The sequence below is a fragment of the Anabrus simplex genome, chromosome 1, assembly GCF_040414725.1.
Source record: "Anabrus simplex isolate iqAnaSimp1 chromosome 1, ASM4041472v1, whole genome shotgun sequence".
NCBI classification, from domain to species: domain Eukaryota; kingdom Metazoa; phylum Arthropoda; class Insecta; order Orthoptera; family Tettigoniidae; genus Anabrus; species Anabrus simplex.
In genome coordinates, this window is record NC_090265.1 from 361,454,394 (window position 1) to 361,470,796 (window position 16,403).

Below are 16,403 nucleotides of genomic sequence, written 5' to 3' on the forward strand. Positions count from 1 at the left end.
GCTTCCCGCAGGCCCACAATGCGATGCTGTTCAAATGACTGCAGTTGTTCAACAGGAGCATGTACTCGTCAGTGGGACATAGCTGTATCCTAGAATGAATGCTGCAAACATTGTTCACCTCCACCTCTAACTCCAATACAGTTACTGTGTGCACAGTCAAAACAGAGTGCCTCCTGAGTGCCATCTGATCGCCGATGTCTTTGACAAATGAATCACTAACACAACAACCCCTCAGTACCCTGGTGCCACTGAACACAGTCCTTGAGGATGTTGCATGGTTTTTTTTTTTTTTTTTTTTTTTTTTTTTTTTTTTCTGGCACTGTATATATTGTTGCTGAGTGAGTGAAATATCTCACTGCCCTCAGAAGCTTCTTCCTTTGTGTGGTCCTTTGTTAAGATTCCTCATTGACTATTTATCCTTTTGTTTCCCCCGTGCTAGTGTGAAGTTGAAGGAGGCCTTACACAATTAAAAACCTTTCTCACAGTTATCACATGAAATTTAGTAGCATATAGATATTTACCTTGAAGCAAAACATGCGAAGAAGTTGTAGCAGGAGATGAGACAACATCAGAATGCTCCAAGTGCTCTTCGTGAGGCAACTGGAACTCCACAGGGCAACAGAATGGCTGCAAAAGATGCAATCTATATATACTAAAGATTCTTTTGCTGCTAAATTAAAGGATTGATACTGAAAGGATACAATATGGAAAATGAAAAAAAAGAAAACCCACTTAAATAAATAACAATACTGAAGGGAGCATATATATGAAAATTGAAAATGAAAATTAGAATGCTACTACTCTGTACCTGATGAGTGCGTATGCAATGAGAGTTGTATCACCAAAATATTTATCACACACACAAAATGTATTTCATAGAGAGAGAGAGAGAGAGAGAGAGAGAATCCACAACTGATAGCTGCCCTAGAACAAGGGGTACCGTACAGTAACACCATCAAATTGATAGCAACGTACTAAAGCCATTCCAGTTTCCACACTATTTATCTTAGGATATAATGAGCTTATATATTTTTAAAATTTTGAAATTCCCCTGTTGTACTGCTATTCCTGATGAGGAAACAGTTTCATTTTTCTTGTTAAAGAGCTACTTGTATATTTTAACTTTTGTAACAACTTAATTAAGTTGTTCTTTTTCGAGTGTAATGCTATTACCATATAGTCCCCCTTCTGGCAAACTAATGAATGTGCAAACTGTCAAAAAATTAGGAGAGCTGAAAGAAGTTGGATCAAATCAATTTTTATGTATAATGATTGGTTTTTTTTGTTAGCCATACAGAACAAGCTGCAGATGTGAGACTTTGTCAGAGGGTAGACATTATATAAATAATAAAATCACTGAGCTTGGTAGCTGCAGTCGCTTAAGTGCAGCCAGTATCCAGTATTCGAGAGAGAGTGGGTTTGAACCCCACTGTTGGCAGCCCTAAAGATGGTTTTCCATGCTTTCCTATTTACACACCAGGCAAATGAACCTTAATTACTTTAATATACCTTAATTAAGGCTACAGCTGCTTCCTTACCACTCCTAGCCCTTTCCCATCCTATCGTCGCCATAAGACCTATCCATGTCCGTGCGACATAAAGCAACTTCTAAAAAAACAAATTTAAAAAAAATCTAGACCAAAACTTTAGAACTACAGATTTTCTAGTTCATCACTTTTGCTAGTTTGCCATTGTAGAGACGAAATGTTTTTTCTTTCTTTTTTTTTTTCAGATAGTTTATAAATATAAACCTAACCCCATGGCACTAGAGCCTTGAAGGGCCTTGGCCTACCAAGAGACCACTGCTCAGCCCGAAGGCCCGCAGATTATGAGGTGTCATATGGTTAGCATATGGTTATACTTGGCTTTCTAGACTGGGGCTTCTATCTCACCGTAAGGTAGCTCTCAATTCTAATCATGTAGGCTGAGTGAACCTTGATCCAGCCCTTAGATCAGGTAAAAATCCCTGACCTGGCCGGGAATCGAACCCGGGGCCTCCAAGTAAGAGGCAAGCACCCTGCACCTACACCACGGGGCCGGCAGTTTATAAACATAGTAGTCAAAATTCGTTCTGGCAGGCTGAAGAACCTAACAGTTATTTTTTAAAAAAAGGCTACTTTACAAGACTAATATTATCTTTTATGCATCTCACTCTGTGATATTTGCATGTTACTGCACAATATAAAAATAAACCTCCCCTAATTTTTTTTCTTTTCCTCTCCCTTTTTGCTTTTTTCCATTAAGGAGGAGAGGAAGAATAATGCTCTACAAGTTGATGCTGTAATACGACATAGTACAGGTTTGGGTTTTGCAGCCATAGAGTAGTACACCAGTTTCCTTCACAATCTTAGTTCTAATTAAGTACAATCACACAAGTTTTCTGACAAACTGCACCCACACTATGGGGGCTAATAATCTGTGATGTCTAATTCTCATCTTTTCCTTCACATGGGAAATGTGCTCAGACAAAGCTAGTTTCAATCCTTATAACCACTAAATCTACCACATAATTAGTGTTCATTTACTTGTCTAACAGGAACGATGTGCCATGCTATGGTTTTCCCAAATAACAGTCCCATTCCACATTCTACTATTACCCTTTTTATATCAGTTAAGAACACCTCATAATCTCCTACCTCTTCCTTTTCATCATCCCTTACTTGAATCTCACTAATTTCTAACAAGTGCAGATACAAGTGCTGACACAGTCAGTACTACCAGAACAAATAGAAATATATGATGTGACAACTTGCTCTGCTTTAAATATTCCTTCACTAGTAGTGTTGTTGTAGCTGTATAGACATAAGCCGACTCTGAACACACGTTTCTAATTAGGATTTGATGCGACTTCATTTGGAATTTCTCATTTAAATAAATGATTTAAAACAGTGTACTCATTATTGTGGTTTTTTAGGAATGAGAATTCTGTTTCCTGATGGATAACTGTGCTTATGTGGGATATGTTCTTGATACAAAGTAAGATATAGTGTTCCTTGTTTTGAAAGAAATCTGTGAAAAATACGTAGAAAATATTTTACAGTTAGTAATGACATGAGCACAGTACTTCGGAAGTTGGTTCGTCAATAACTTAATCAAAATCTTGAATGTTTATGTGCCTAGTTGAGCTAAGCATTCCTTCAGTAATACACCACAAAATCAAATTCAGTTGCAATTATCAGTTATAACCTTAACCTTAAAAAATGACCAAGATGTTAACTATTTAATGTGGGTGCATACCACGGGTGGCCCAGGATGGTTGTGCAGTAGATGTTAGTTTTCCCTCGTCCTGCTCGTGAAGTCATCACAGGAGCACCGTGGCTGTGTAGCATACAACCGCATGTGTATCTCATTTCGTTGTTTATATATGTCTGTCTTATAAAGAAAGGATTTCCACGTAATAACTATACGTAATTTCTTTCCGTATATTGCTGTTGGTTTATATAGTGGCCTACTGTATTTTGCGTAGTGTGTGTGTCGTAGTTCGTTTCTGTGAGATATCTGTTAAGTTGCTGTGTTTCGTGCAGTGAGGTGCACTTATTTTCTTTTCGTTAGTTGCGTGAACAGTGTAATAGTAGCTGGAGTGAAATTTATGTGTTCATTGTACAGTATCATTGCAATAGAAAACTGTGTCGTTAATGATTCACCGACCGAGCTCGATAGCTGCAGTCGCTTAAGTGCGGCCAGTATCCAGTATTCGGGAGATAGTGGGTTCGAACCCCACTGTCGGCAGCCATGAAGATGGTTTTCCGTGGTTTCCCATTTTCACACCAGGCAAATGCTGGGGCTGTACCTTAATTAAGGCCACGGACGCTTCCTTCCCATTCCTACGCCTTTCCTGTCCCATCGTCGCCATAAGACCTATCTGTGTTGGTGCGACGTATTCTTCTGGTACAGCCCCTGTGGGATGGATAGAAATGTGATCTCGGGGAGGTCTACTCGTTCCATCATTAGAATGGTAAACCAAATAAAGGAATTTGAGTTTATTTTCAGGGACACTCACGGACATGCTGAACTGTGACGCATACCTAACATTATACGCAAAGTGTGTCAAATAATTAGTAGTAAATTCCCCGCTGTACCACCAGAAATATTAAAAATGTATGTTAGAATGAGAATATTTATACGCATATGACAAATGAACATTCGGACAAGAACTGAAAAATCCATAGCAGCTCATCGGCGGAAGGCACGACAGTGGATTTCATCTTCAAAAGCAACCACTCCATGACATCTAATCTCACAGGTAGAACTGTTTTCTAATGAAGTGTTTTTCCTGTTCTTTCTTACTGTTTAATTTTTAAAAAGTACACTATCTATGCGGATCCTCCGTGGCTCAGACGGCAACGCATCGGCTTCTCACCACTGGATACCGTGGTTCAAATCCCGGTCACTCCATGTGAGATTTGTGCTGGTCAAAGCGGAGGCGGGACAGGTTTTTCTCCGGGTACTCCGGTTTTCCCTGTCATCTTTCATTTCAGCAACACTCTCCATTATTATTTCATAGCATTTATCAGTCATTAATAAATCAATTTGGGAGTGGCGATCCCATTGTTTATTTATTTATTTATTTATCATGCCTTTATAGGTGGCGAAGTTAGGGCTCTTGGCCCTCTCTTACACTTAACCACTGTACACATCATTGAGAGCAGAGTTTGAGTACATATTATATAATAAATGATAACCTACACAAAAATACCTTACACTTTTCTAACTCACATTCATACGATCATTCATTCTTTCCAGTCATACAAGTTAGTCAGCTGCATTCAGCAGGTAGTCTCGGCAAGCAGTCTTAAATTTAAGTAATGAAGTGGAATTTCTGACACTGACAGGCAGGGAATTCCAAAGTCTAGAACCCGCCACAACAAAGGAGTTGTTGTACATGGAGGAGCGGTGAACAGGAATAGAAAGAGAGGAACCAGAGCGGGTATTACTGCAGTGAAAGGAGGACAAATACTTAAGCTGGGATGAAATGTATAGTGGTCTGTCTTCAGAGAGCAGTCTGTATATCTGTATCAGTATGTGATACATCCGTCGTTTGTCAGGTTTTAGCCATGAAATAGTGTGATAGTATGGGGTGACATGTGTATCATAACTCAGACTGTATATAAATCTAAGGCAACAATTAAGCGCTCGCTGAAGTTTCGAAGTCTGCTCTTTTGTTGCATCTACCAGAATGACGTCACAGTAGTCGAGGACGGGAAGCACTAGCGTTTGTATGAGTTTGACTCTCACAATACAAGGTAAAATATCGCTGTTTCTTTTAACCGAATGAAGTATCGAAAATATTTTTTTACACACATTCTTAATATATTCAGACCAATTTAAAGTTTCGTTCATTGTCACTCCTAGATTTCTCACAGTTTGGCTGAATGGGATAACTCTACCATTCAGTATAACTGAAGGAATAGTTTCGTATCTTAGTGTGGCCAACAATTTTTGAGAGCCAATAATGATTGCTTGCGTCTTGGAGGGATTAAGGAGGAGGGAATTTTTCAAGGAGTAAGCGTTAAGTCGCTGAAGGTCAGCATTGATGCCTGCTATGGCATGCGGCAAATCAGAGGTCTTACAGTGACAGTAAATTTGTAAGTCGTCCGCAAAAAGATGGTAGCTACAATTCTTTAAATTAGAGGAAATGTCATTTATATACAAAATAAAGAGCAATGGGCCTAAAACACTACCCTGCGGCGTGCCTTCCTTCCTGGTTCGCCAGTGAGAGGTTTGATCAAGGGTTATAATTCGTTGCACGCGATTTTTGAGGTACGATGAAAAGAAATTAATAGTTCGTTGATCGAAGTAGTAAGATTGCATCTTGTTTAATAGAGTCTGGATGTTTATAGTGTCAAATGCGCTACTGAAATCGAGGAGAGTAAGTATTGTCACTAGTCTTTGGTCCATTGCGTGCCGTATGTCATCAGTCACTTTGAGCAGGGCAGTTGCTGTGCTGTGTCCCTTCTTGAAGCCAGATTGCAGTGGGTCTAGGAGAGAATGGTTGTTTAAGTATTCCAACACCTGCTCGTGAACCAGACGCTCGAGTGCTTTGGAAATCGCTGGTAAGATAGAAATTAGTCTGTAGTCGGATGGTAGGGAGGGGTCAGGTTTCTTAGGCACAGGGATAACATTAGCTAGTTTCCATAGTGAAGGAAAGGTTCCGTTTTTAAGGCAGTAGTTGAAAATGTGGGTAATAATTGGTAAAACAGCACCAATAATGTTGTGTAAGAAAGTTATAGGGATATCATCCACTCCTCTGGCTTTTGATTTGATAGAATATAATACTTTTTTAACTTTATTAGCAGTAACAGGGTGGAATGTGAAATGTTGTTTGTCAGGTAAAGGGTTCATAACGGGGTTGGGTACTGAGTTTGGGGAATTTAGTACATTAGGTGGTGTTCTTTCTTCAGTAAAAAATTCGTTTAACTTATCGAGTGGTATGTCTGGCACATGGGGTTGTTGTCGAGGTTTCCCTATGCCTAAGGAACGAAGCGCGTTCCAAGCACTGCCAGAATTCATGTTTGCAGTCATGTTTTTCAAATATGTAAATTTACGGTTTCTAACGAACTGTTTAACTCTATTTCTAAGGACCCGATAATTTTCGAAGTCACTTTGGTCACGAGTTCGTTTAAAGCGTCGGTAAAGTGCATCGCGGTGGGCCATCATGTTTTTTATTTCACTATTTAGCCAGGGACAAGATGGGCGTGTAACTTTTATCTGTCGCTTAGGGGCGTGTTTATCGTACAGAGTGATTACAAGGGAGTTGAACTTGTCTACTTTTGCGTCTATATCGTCCAATAGGAGTATGTCATTCCAGGGTAGATTGTAAGCGTCATATCTTAACTCGTCCATATCCATGTCTTTTGTGTTTCTGGAAATAACATACTTAGGTTTATATTTTGGCATTCGGAGGGAGTAGGATAGGTAGATAAGGTCATGAGTGGAGATGGCTGGGACTGGAATCTGGCCGTGAGTTATGACTTTGTTTGGGTTATTTGTCACAATGTGGTCAATAAGCGTGTGTGTTTCGTAGTTTTCTGTGTAGGTATGATTAGTGGGCTCTAAACGGAGGATGGTCATATCACAGGAAGAAAACATGTCAATAAATTGTTTAGTTTCGTGCGTTATAGTAAGCAGGTTAATGTTGAAGTCACCTACGGCAATAATATGCTCGTAGCTAGGCAGTAGGTCAAGTAAGCGAAATTCGAATTCAGTCATATTTGTTATTTTGGGCGGCTTGTATACAACAGCTATAAGGAGTTTCTGTTGGTTAATAATGACTTCAACAAACATGAATTCTGGCCCTAGCTGTGCATTGTTAGATGATACACATATCACCCGGCTTTTTAAATCGTTTCTGCAGTACAAGGCCACCCCACCTCCTCTTCTGCCATCGGATCTATCATGACGTAAGAGGGAATACCGGTCAAGTTGTACCATACCAGAGGGTATGCTCGGAGTAAGCCAGCTTTCGCTAATAGCAAAAATATGGATATTATTTTCCCTCATTATGGCTTGAATTTCGCCGAAGTGCGCTACCAAGGAGAGTGCGTTGACATGGCAACACTGTAAACAATTGGTGGAGGGAGATAATGCCTGTTTGAGGAGCAAGCCGGTGGTGAGAGGTGACGGGGTGAGAGGGGGAATGTTGCCAAGGTCAGTGTCAGGTACAGAGCTCTGGATCAGCTGAATAACGGAATGTTAACGAAATAGTAGAACAGAAATAGCATGCAACTTACCTCGACATCCTGAAAAATGTTTACACTGACTGCCACTAACACACACACAGACACACACATAATACACTTACAAAAACACTTATGAATAACAAGCAGATGCACTATCGAGCTGTGCTGTTCCATTTTAATTGTCACAGTTATCTCGCAGATTTTTTATGTTATCCAGTTCCGCGACAGTGGTAATGGATCTTTTCGTCCCATTAGGCAGGTGAATTACGATGCGTCCGTCTTGGGTCCATGGCAGTCATGGCGTCTACTGTAACGTACGCGTAGGAGTGCTCTGTCTATATCTCGCAGAAGCCGCATAACTGGTAGCATATTTGTCCTGCAAGTGTGTACAAAGCGATCTTTAAAGTGTGGTTCGAGTTGGACATAAATAACAACAGATATGTCCGTCCAGAAAGTTAATAAGCGGATTAATGCTTTTGAAGCAACGATGAAGGACTTTGAGACGCGCCTTCAGTTGTTAACCAGCTCTGCCAACCCCAGGGAAGAGTCCCTAGACTCGCTGAGTCAGGATTTTCGAGACTTCCGAGGCGCCATCTCCTCCGAACTTGCCGTGCTGAAAGAAGAGCTGTGCAAGTTAGCACGGCAGCTCGACCATCAAAAAGCACTCATTGATGAAGGAGAGCAGTACAGTCGTAGAAACTGCCTCCTAATCCATGGAGTCTCCGAGGAACCGCGAGAGGACATTTACGGAAAAGTGAGGGAAACCTTCCGAACGAAGTTGAACGTGGACTTCACGATGGAGAGCTTCGACCGGTGCCACAGGATTGGGCAGCCTCAGCGCTCAGCAGCTGACGTGGTATCTACAGGCAGGCGCCCAATAATAGTTAAATTTACCCGTTACCACGAACGTGACCGAGTGTGGAAGGCGAAGCGGCTCCTGAAGGGCACAAAGGTACTCATCACAGAGTCCCTCACCAAAACCCGAAAGTGCATATTAAACCTGGCTAGGGATCACTTCGGGCCATCCCGTGTAATAATAGCCTATATATGGTTCATTCATTATATCTCTGATCCGGTCAAAGACTGGAAAACAGGTTGTAGGTTTTCCAGGACTATCTATGCATGGTTTCGAATATGAACTTACTTCTGCTGCTGTTATAATATGTGTTAAGCTTTAAACTCGATACCTGCGGAAGTGAGTCAGTATATCGTATGTTAACATACAGTAGTTCCATCACGGAATTTCTGCTGTAAAGATTTAATATGACAACGATTTCATATCTCTACATATTTATGTTTACAGATTTGAAAGCGCGTAACCTTCCTCAAACTAAATAGAGGAACTTGTAAATGTTAATAAATTTCAAGCGTTGGTCAGTGTGCCGTCACGTTACATTTACGCCGTATTCGTAATGGAAATAATGAAAAGTTACTATGTGTACTCTTTTTCAATTTTATAACAGCAGTAATCTTTATGTCTAGTCTTCAATTAGTTCTGAGAAACTGTAATGTTTGCTGATGTTATGAAATTCCTACTGATTTGCACGCTCTGGGCTCGGCTGCTTTGCTCCTACTGTGACGTCATTTCGTTAACCAATAGCAGCTCGGCTCGCGTTGGGCCCAACCTTTAGTAGTGTTTAAGAACCTTGGGTGCGTACTATGTAATATAAACATCTGTAGGAACCCACATGATTGTTACGTATATCATACACACGTAATTTCTACATAACTACTTAATTTATATGTTACCATGCTCAACTCAATCATAAATCTTACTAGCACTACACCCCAGCAGTCAGTTAAGTAGACACCTTGGACATTTTCTGGATATGTTTCGTGCTTGTACGAGCTTGCATTTCCTTCGTAACCAGTACATCTTTTATTCAGAAAAAGAATCGGCATCTTATGTAGTGGAAATTAATTTTGGAACCAAGTCCTGGGTATGCAATCTAGTCCATGAGAAACAGTAAGTAAATTATCCAGGCATTCTTGAATTATTTCTCCTGACAATACTCCTAGTATGTTGCATACACTAAGATTTCTCACAACTTCCTCTACATGAGAAAACATCAATAACAATTCAATGGGTGGGTAAATGAGAGAGTTGGATGATTTGCTATGTTTTTATAGGCTTGTTAGTGCTGAAAATGGACTGCCTTTTGTCTCTGAATTGTTTTGCAGAGAGCCAACTCATACTGCACTCTCGGTCACTTTGCTTGCATTTTTAATAATATATCCACCAAAGTGATGAATTACACTCATTTTTTAATTGCTGAAAGAAGCTATTGGTTCATCTTACTAACTGGATAATAGTATCTGATCAAAGGTGAGCTTGCCGTGAATTTTTTTCTGGGATGTATCAATACTAATGGTTTTAGCATTTTGGAGAATAGAGTGGGATTTTTGGGACTGAAGAGAAGAGTCATTTTCCATTTGTTAATTTATCCTGCTGACCTATTTGATGTTTATCCAATAAAATTATTTAAACTTTAACCATTTATCACCCAATAAAGGTCTTGTTTTCCTGCAATCAGGCAGACTTAAACAGAACATTAAAATTGGGGCAAAGATAGCCTGAATGGTACATACAATTATTTCGGTTTTTCTTTTGCTAGTGGTTTAACGTCACATTGAAGGTTTTCGGCACTGCAAAGATAAGAAAGGGGTAGGATTGGGAAGGTAGCGGCCATGGCCTTAATTAAGGTATAGCCCCAGCATTTGTCTGGTGTGAAAATGGGAAACCACGGAAAACCATCTTCAAGGCTGCCGACAATGGGATTCAAACCCACCATCTTATGAAAGCAAGCTCAGAGGTACACAACCTAACTACATGGCCAGCTCCCTCGTTATTATTGTTGTTGTTGTTGTTGTTGTTGATGTTGTTGTTGTTGTTGTTGTTATCCATAGTTTACAAACTAGGATGTGACTACAGAAACCCAAGCCACAAACCACATGTTTTTATAATATAATTCAAAAACAATTAATTTTTCTTGTAATTATTCTCTTACAAGCTGCACAGTATGCTTTTGGTTTCTTACAAAAATAGTGTGATTGTTTTCTTTCTCATTCCTTCTAGTGGAATTGATAAAGCTATCCATGCCACTCTACTGTAAAATGGTAAGTACTAACTGATGTTTGCAGAATGGTACACAGCTTGCAAGTTTAACTGGAATGTAGCATAGTTACCTTCTATTATTACTCTTTCAAATGTGTAACATCAAGGACAATAGTAGATGAAACTCACACCAAAGTTGAGAATGACTTACCTGACACATTTCCAAGTAATGATGTGAGCCATCAATAGGTGGAGAACAGTCATGCGGCCGTCCAAGTACCACGAGGGGTGGCCGCATGCTCCCGTCTGTCACAGGGGATGCTGAAGAGAAGAGTAGATCGGCAGAATCTTGAATAGCAGCACCAAGATCTAGACTAGATGTGGAGGCTGGTGTGGGTGCTTTCAAGTTACTGGCCGCACTGTTCTTACTAGTAGGTTTTCTCGAGTTTATGGTGTCGTACCGACTATCCACTATCGGTTCTTTGGAGTTGTAGGGCAATTTGGATGGAGATTTTGATGGCAGAGGTGGTGGACTACTCAATGGAATGTTATTGTTTGAGTGAGGACGGAATGTAGGATTGTAATTTAATGAGGAAGCAGTAGAAGGATGGGGACGATTTTGGCTAGAAAATTGGCTGAAACAGACATAATAAAATCAAATTTCATCCGTACAACTTTAAAAATAATTCCTTGTAAATTCATAAATCATTTGCTAAGACATCTGATTCCATATGTGCTATATATTCTATATTGACTAAATTTGTGTTTTAACCACTACAAATAATGTGTTTTACCATACTGTCTTGTTTGTTTGTCAGATCAGAAGCAATCCTGTAACCATATGTGTCAGTAGATGGTACTACCTACTAGGGTAAGGTGGCCAGTACCAAACCTGACAAAATAAAGGACAACCAATGGCTAAGGGCAAAGGAGTTCTTCTTTTAAGGATGCTGGATGAAGCCTTTGTGTATGAAATGACATACATTCATCGATGTGTTGCTGCCTTTAGATGTGCGAAGGGATTGCCACAGGCTAAGGAAGATTTCCCCAAAAGAAAACTCTCTGCAGTGTTATGCTTAGCACGTAAACTACACCAAGGTAAATTAAAGTTGCTTCAAAACTGAAACAAGCCTCATATTATCAGACTTGACAACTGCTCTTCACACCCCTCACAAAATTATGATGGCCAACATCCCAAAGCTCTTCGGTGGTGCAGGAAGAAACAGACAATACCCAAGAAACAGCTCAGAATTGGAACCCTCAACATTCTCAGTCTCAGTAACAAATGTGAAGAACTATTAGACCTTATGGACAGGCACAAGTTTGGGATATTAGGATTGAATGAGAAAGTGGAAAGGTTGTGGAAAGAAATCCCTGAGAAATGCATATGAGTTATGGCTTTGGGAATGTAAACTCTGAAGGAGACAACTTGATTTCCTATCTTCCATTCTCAGTTCAATACGGACAAAAATGAAATTCTTAGATTTAAATTAAATTGATTTATTTCTGCATGCAAAAATACTTAAGCCTACAGAACATATGGTACTAGAAGAGGGAGAGTCAAAAAATAATGATAACCGTTGATACAGTTGGGATGGAAAGGTCAAGACTGTGATAGACTACATCATCACTGAAAGCAAAGCTGGTCAATATATTAGTGAAATGTGAAATGTTGTATGGCTTTTAGTGCCGGGATATCCCAGGATGGGTTCGGCTCGCCAGGTGCAGGTCTTTCTGTTTGACTCCCGTAGGCGATCTGCGCGTCGTGATGAGGATGAAGACAACACATACACCCAGCCCCCGTGTCATTGGAATTAACCAATTAAGTTTAAAATCCCCAACCGGCCGGGAATCGAACCCGGGACCCTCTGTACTAAAGGCCAGTACACTGACCGTTCAGCCAACGAGTAGTATATTAGTGATATTAATGTTATACCCAGTGAGTTTATAGATAGCGACCATGCACTATTAACAGCTGTCCTGAAAGATGTCTATGTCTCCAAAGCTAGATGCAAGAAAATGCCAAAGATCAGGATCAGAGAAGAGAAAGAATTACCAAGTGAGGATAGCAAGAAAATTACCCAAAAATGAGATTAGAGGGGTAGAAGATGAATGAACCTTGTTCAAAGAAACTCCTGTACAGGAAACTGAGGAAATCTGTGGGAAAACAACTGCGGCACCAATAGAGAAGGAAACGCCTTGGTGGAATGACCGGTTGAGGAGAGCAGTGAAAAGAAATAAATATGTTGAAAAGAAAATTAGATCACATAAAACAAAGAAATGGGTGATAGAAGAAATGAGGCAGAAACTAAAGAGCGAGCACTAGAATATTGGAACAAGAAGTTGGGTATAAAGCAACTAATCCAAGAAGAAAAGAAAAAGTGCTGGGATGACTTAACTATCGGGAAAGAGGAAGACTGTCAAGAAAAGGAAGCCACTATACAAAGTAGTCAAAAGCAAAGAAGTGGAAACATTCTTGCACTGGAAATGAATAACGGTACTTTGATAAGAACAGAGGACTGGATCAGAGATGAAATGAAGAAGTACTTCCACATATTGTTAAATGGAGATGGAGATTCCACAACCATCACCACCACCAACAACTGTAGAATAGATGAAGTCCAGAAAAACCAACCTCCATTAATATGGCTTGAAGTTGAAACAGCATTAAAGAGTATGCAAAATGGAAAGTCCTTAGGCTTTGATGATCTCACCTCAGATATGGTAAAGGCAGCTGGAATAACAGGCTTAAATTGACTGTATTGAGAACTCTCAGTGATCTGCGAAGAAAACAAAATCCGAGAAGATTAGAGAAGAGGAATCAACACCCCACTGTTTAAAAAGGGTAACAGACAAAATTGTGGAAACTATAGGGGCATAACATTGTTGTCATACACCCTGATGCTATTGGAAAAGATCATCAAAATGAGACTAGGAAGATAGTGGAACTTTTACTTGAAGAAGAACTACACAGACTCAGAAAGATCGAAAGACTATGGATCTCATTTTTGCTGTAAGAATGTTTACAGAAAAGTACTGGGAACATGGAAAGAATCTTGTGATTACCTTTTTGGACATGGAAAAGGCCTATGATATTGAGACCCTCGGAACAAGATCTACGAATGCCTGAAAGACCTCAAGGTCCCAAAGTACCTGACTGACAAAGTAAAAATGCTCTGCCAGAATCGTTACAGCTGTGTTCAGATAAGCCGTGGATGATCAAAATGCTTTGAGACTTCCAACAAGGAAGTGCCCTTTCACCACTCTTGTTCAAAACAGTAATGGACAATATCATGAAGTCTATCAAGAAAACAGACAATGAACCGAATCCTCTGGTATTTGCTGATGATGTTCTGTTATGGGGAGAAACAGAAGCTTAAGTACAGAAACAAATGGAGCTGTATATTCAATAACTTTGAGCTGAAAATGAGTAAAACAAAGACCATAGAAATGATGTACAGGGAAGGAACAAACTCAAACCTCTTTTTGGAAGGAACAAAATTAGAATCAGGATCGCAAACTCAAAATATAACACCGTCAAGTAGGAAATACTCAGCAGGACACAGAAAGCATCACACTTTTAAAATCAAGTCAAGAAGAAGAGAAACAAGAGGAATCAGAAAGTTTTGAATAGGTTTCAGATAGTATTATTATAAACAAAAGAATAAGCTCAAAACTACTCATGGATTTAGACCTGTCTGGCCTTGCATCAGCAAGCAGTTTACACAAGATAGGGAAAGAGTCTGATAGACGAAGTTTGAAACTTTATATCTGCAACCAGTTACAAGAACTTCTGTGTGACAGGAAACAACAGTAGATAAATATTTCTCATTTGATGTTATTCTTTTACAGTATTAGTCTTCAGGGATAACTTTATTACAAATTAATCATGCCTCCATTGTAGAATGTGTTATAGGTGAAGTTTGCAAGTAAAACACATGAATGATAATTATTCGGAGTTTGAATTAATGAACACCATAATAACTGAACAAAGAAATATGAATTTTTCTCATTTTCCTAAATATCAAAGATTAATTATAGACAATATATTTCTGCTATTACCTAAGAGCTGGATTTTCATAATCTTCTTTACTTCTCTTTTGGAACTCCAGGAAGTATAAGGTTGCCATGGCCACTAAGCTGTAAAAGAGACATGCTGTATTCAATATGCCGATGAAAATTCTGACAGTTAATTTCAATGTGTATTCTAATATTATGCATGGTTATTTTACAAGGGAAGAGAAAAGTCATGCTTCCATATGTGAGAAAGGAGAGAATCATATGTTAGAATATTTCACTATAAAAAACTAGCAGACTCCAAAGAGTTGATATTCATTGTATGAGGGTACAGAACCAAAACACTGAAGAGAATAGTCCTGGTCTTTTGAAGATCCAATATTAAGTACCATTCACAAGGTCTTTTAATTATCTACTTATAATTATAACTAACAGGCGTCAAGCTCCTTGGTTGAATGGTTAGCACATTAGCCTTCAGTTTAGAGGGCCCCAGGTTTGATTCCTAGCCAAGTCGAGGATTTGAACTACATATGGTTAACTGCTCTGGCTTGGGGGATGGATGTTTTTGTTGGTCTTAATGTACTTCTCTTCATTTATATACATCACACCACACTACCAACCAGCACAAAAACATGTGAATACATTCCTCCACAAAGGATTGGCATCAGGAAGGGCATCTGGCTGAAAAACTGGGCCAAATTCTCATCAAGTGATGGCCCCAATAAATTGGAAAGAGGTCAAAAAGAAGAGAACCAAAACTGGTAGGTATAAGAAAAATTAAAAAGAATCTAAGCTAGCAGCACTGTATAAACAAATCTCATCAAAATACACACATGCATATCTCTTATACCTTTAGAATACTCGAGACCTAGGGAGTCTTTCATTTTCATACCCTTCGTGGCCCTTGCCTTTCTTTGACTGATATCTTCATTTTTCGAAGTATTGGATCCCTTCCATTTTTTCTCTCTGATTAGTGTTATGTAGAGGATGGTTGCCTAGTTGTACTTCCTCTTAAAACAATAATCACCTCCACCTCAAGAAGGTGCATACGTTCATTATGGACTCTTCCTGAACCACATGTTGTAGGGAATGCAGAGTTATTTTAGACAGTTAACCCCTCAGACCTTGGTGAATGTCTGACTGGTCCTTTAGACTGTGTTCGCTTTCTCACATTATAGTATCTCAGCCCTCTCAAGCAACAAAATGTTGCGCACCCTCTGAAGGGTTAAATACAAGGAATATACAATACCTTGCAATTATTTTTTGATTATTTATAAGTAACAAAAACTTTTCTTCAGTTTATCCCAGTTATTTCTGGGGTCACTTGAGCCATCCAAGCCCATTTTGGTTTTGGCTAGGGGTTTAAGATTGAATGCCCTTCCTGATGCAACATAATTTTTGAGATGACAAACTCATCCCAGGACTGGGATGCAAACCTCAGCTTTCTAGGTGAGAAGCCAACAGTGAAGCCACTGAGTTAATTTCGACCCCACTTTGTGTAAGTAATGGCATGAAATATCAGTGTCTTCATATTTGCAAGAGGAGTCTGGCAAAACAAAGCTACATTTAATTTCAGACAAATTAAATCCAATTTTCTAAGAATATAACCATTTTTTCATTTTTCATTAACCACCCTGTAACTTAGTCCCATT

The 16,403-nt window shown here is 39.4% G+C and overlaps 1 protein-coding gene across 1 annotated transcript in view; it reads right to left on the reverse strand.

Moving 5' to 3' along the window:
- Nucleotides 1-16,403, reverse strand: part of LOC136867016 (myelin regulatory factor) — a 166,302-nt gene that overhangs the window by 38,279 nt on the left and 111,620 nt on the right. Inside the window, exons 16-18 of the mRNA XM_068226684.1 lie at nucleotides 14,797-14,874; nucleotides 10,946-11,369; nucleotides 522-627 (exon numbers count right to left, since the gene is read on the reverse strand). Coding sequence (XP_068082785.1) covers nucleotides 522-627; nucleotides 10,946-11,369; nucleotides 14,797-14,874 — 608 coding nt within the window. The remainder of the gene's footprint in view (nucleotides 1-521; nucleotides 628-10,945; nucleotides 11,370-14,796; nucleotides 14,875-16,403) is intronic.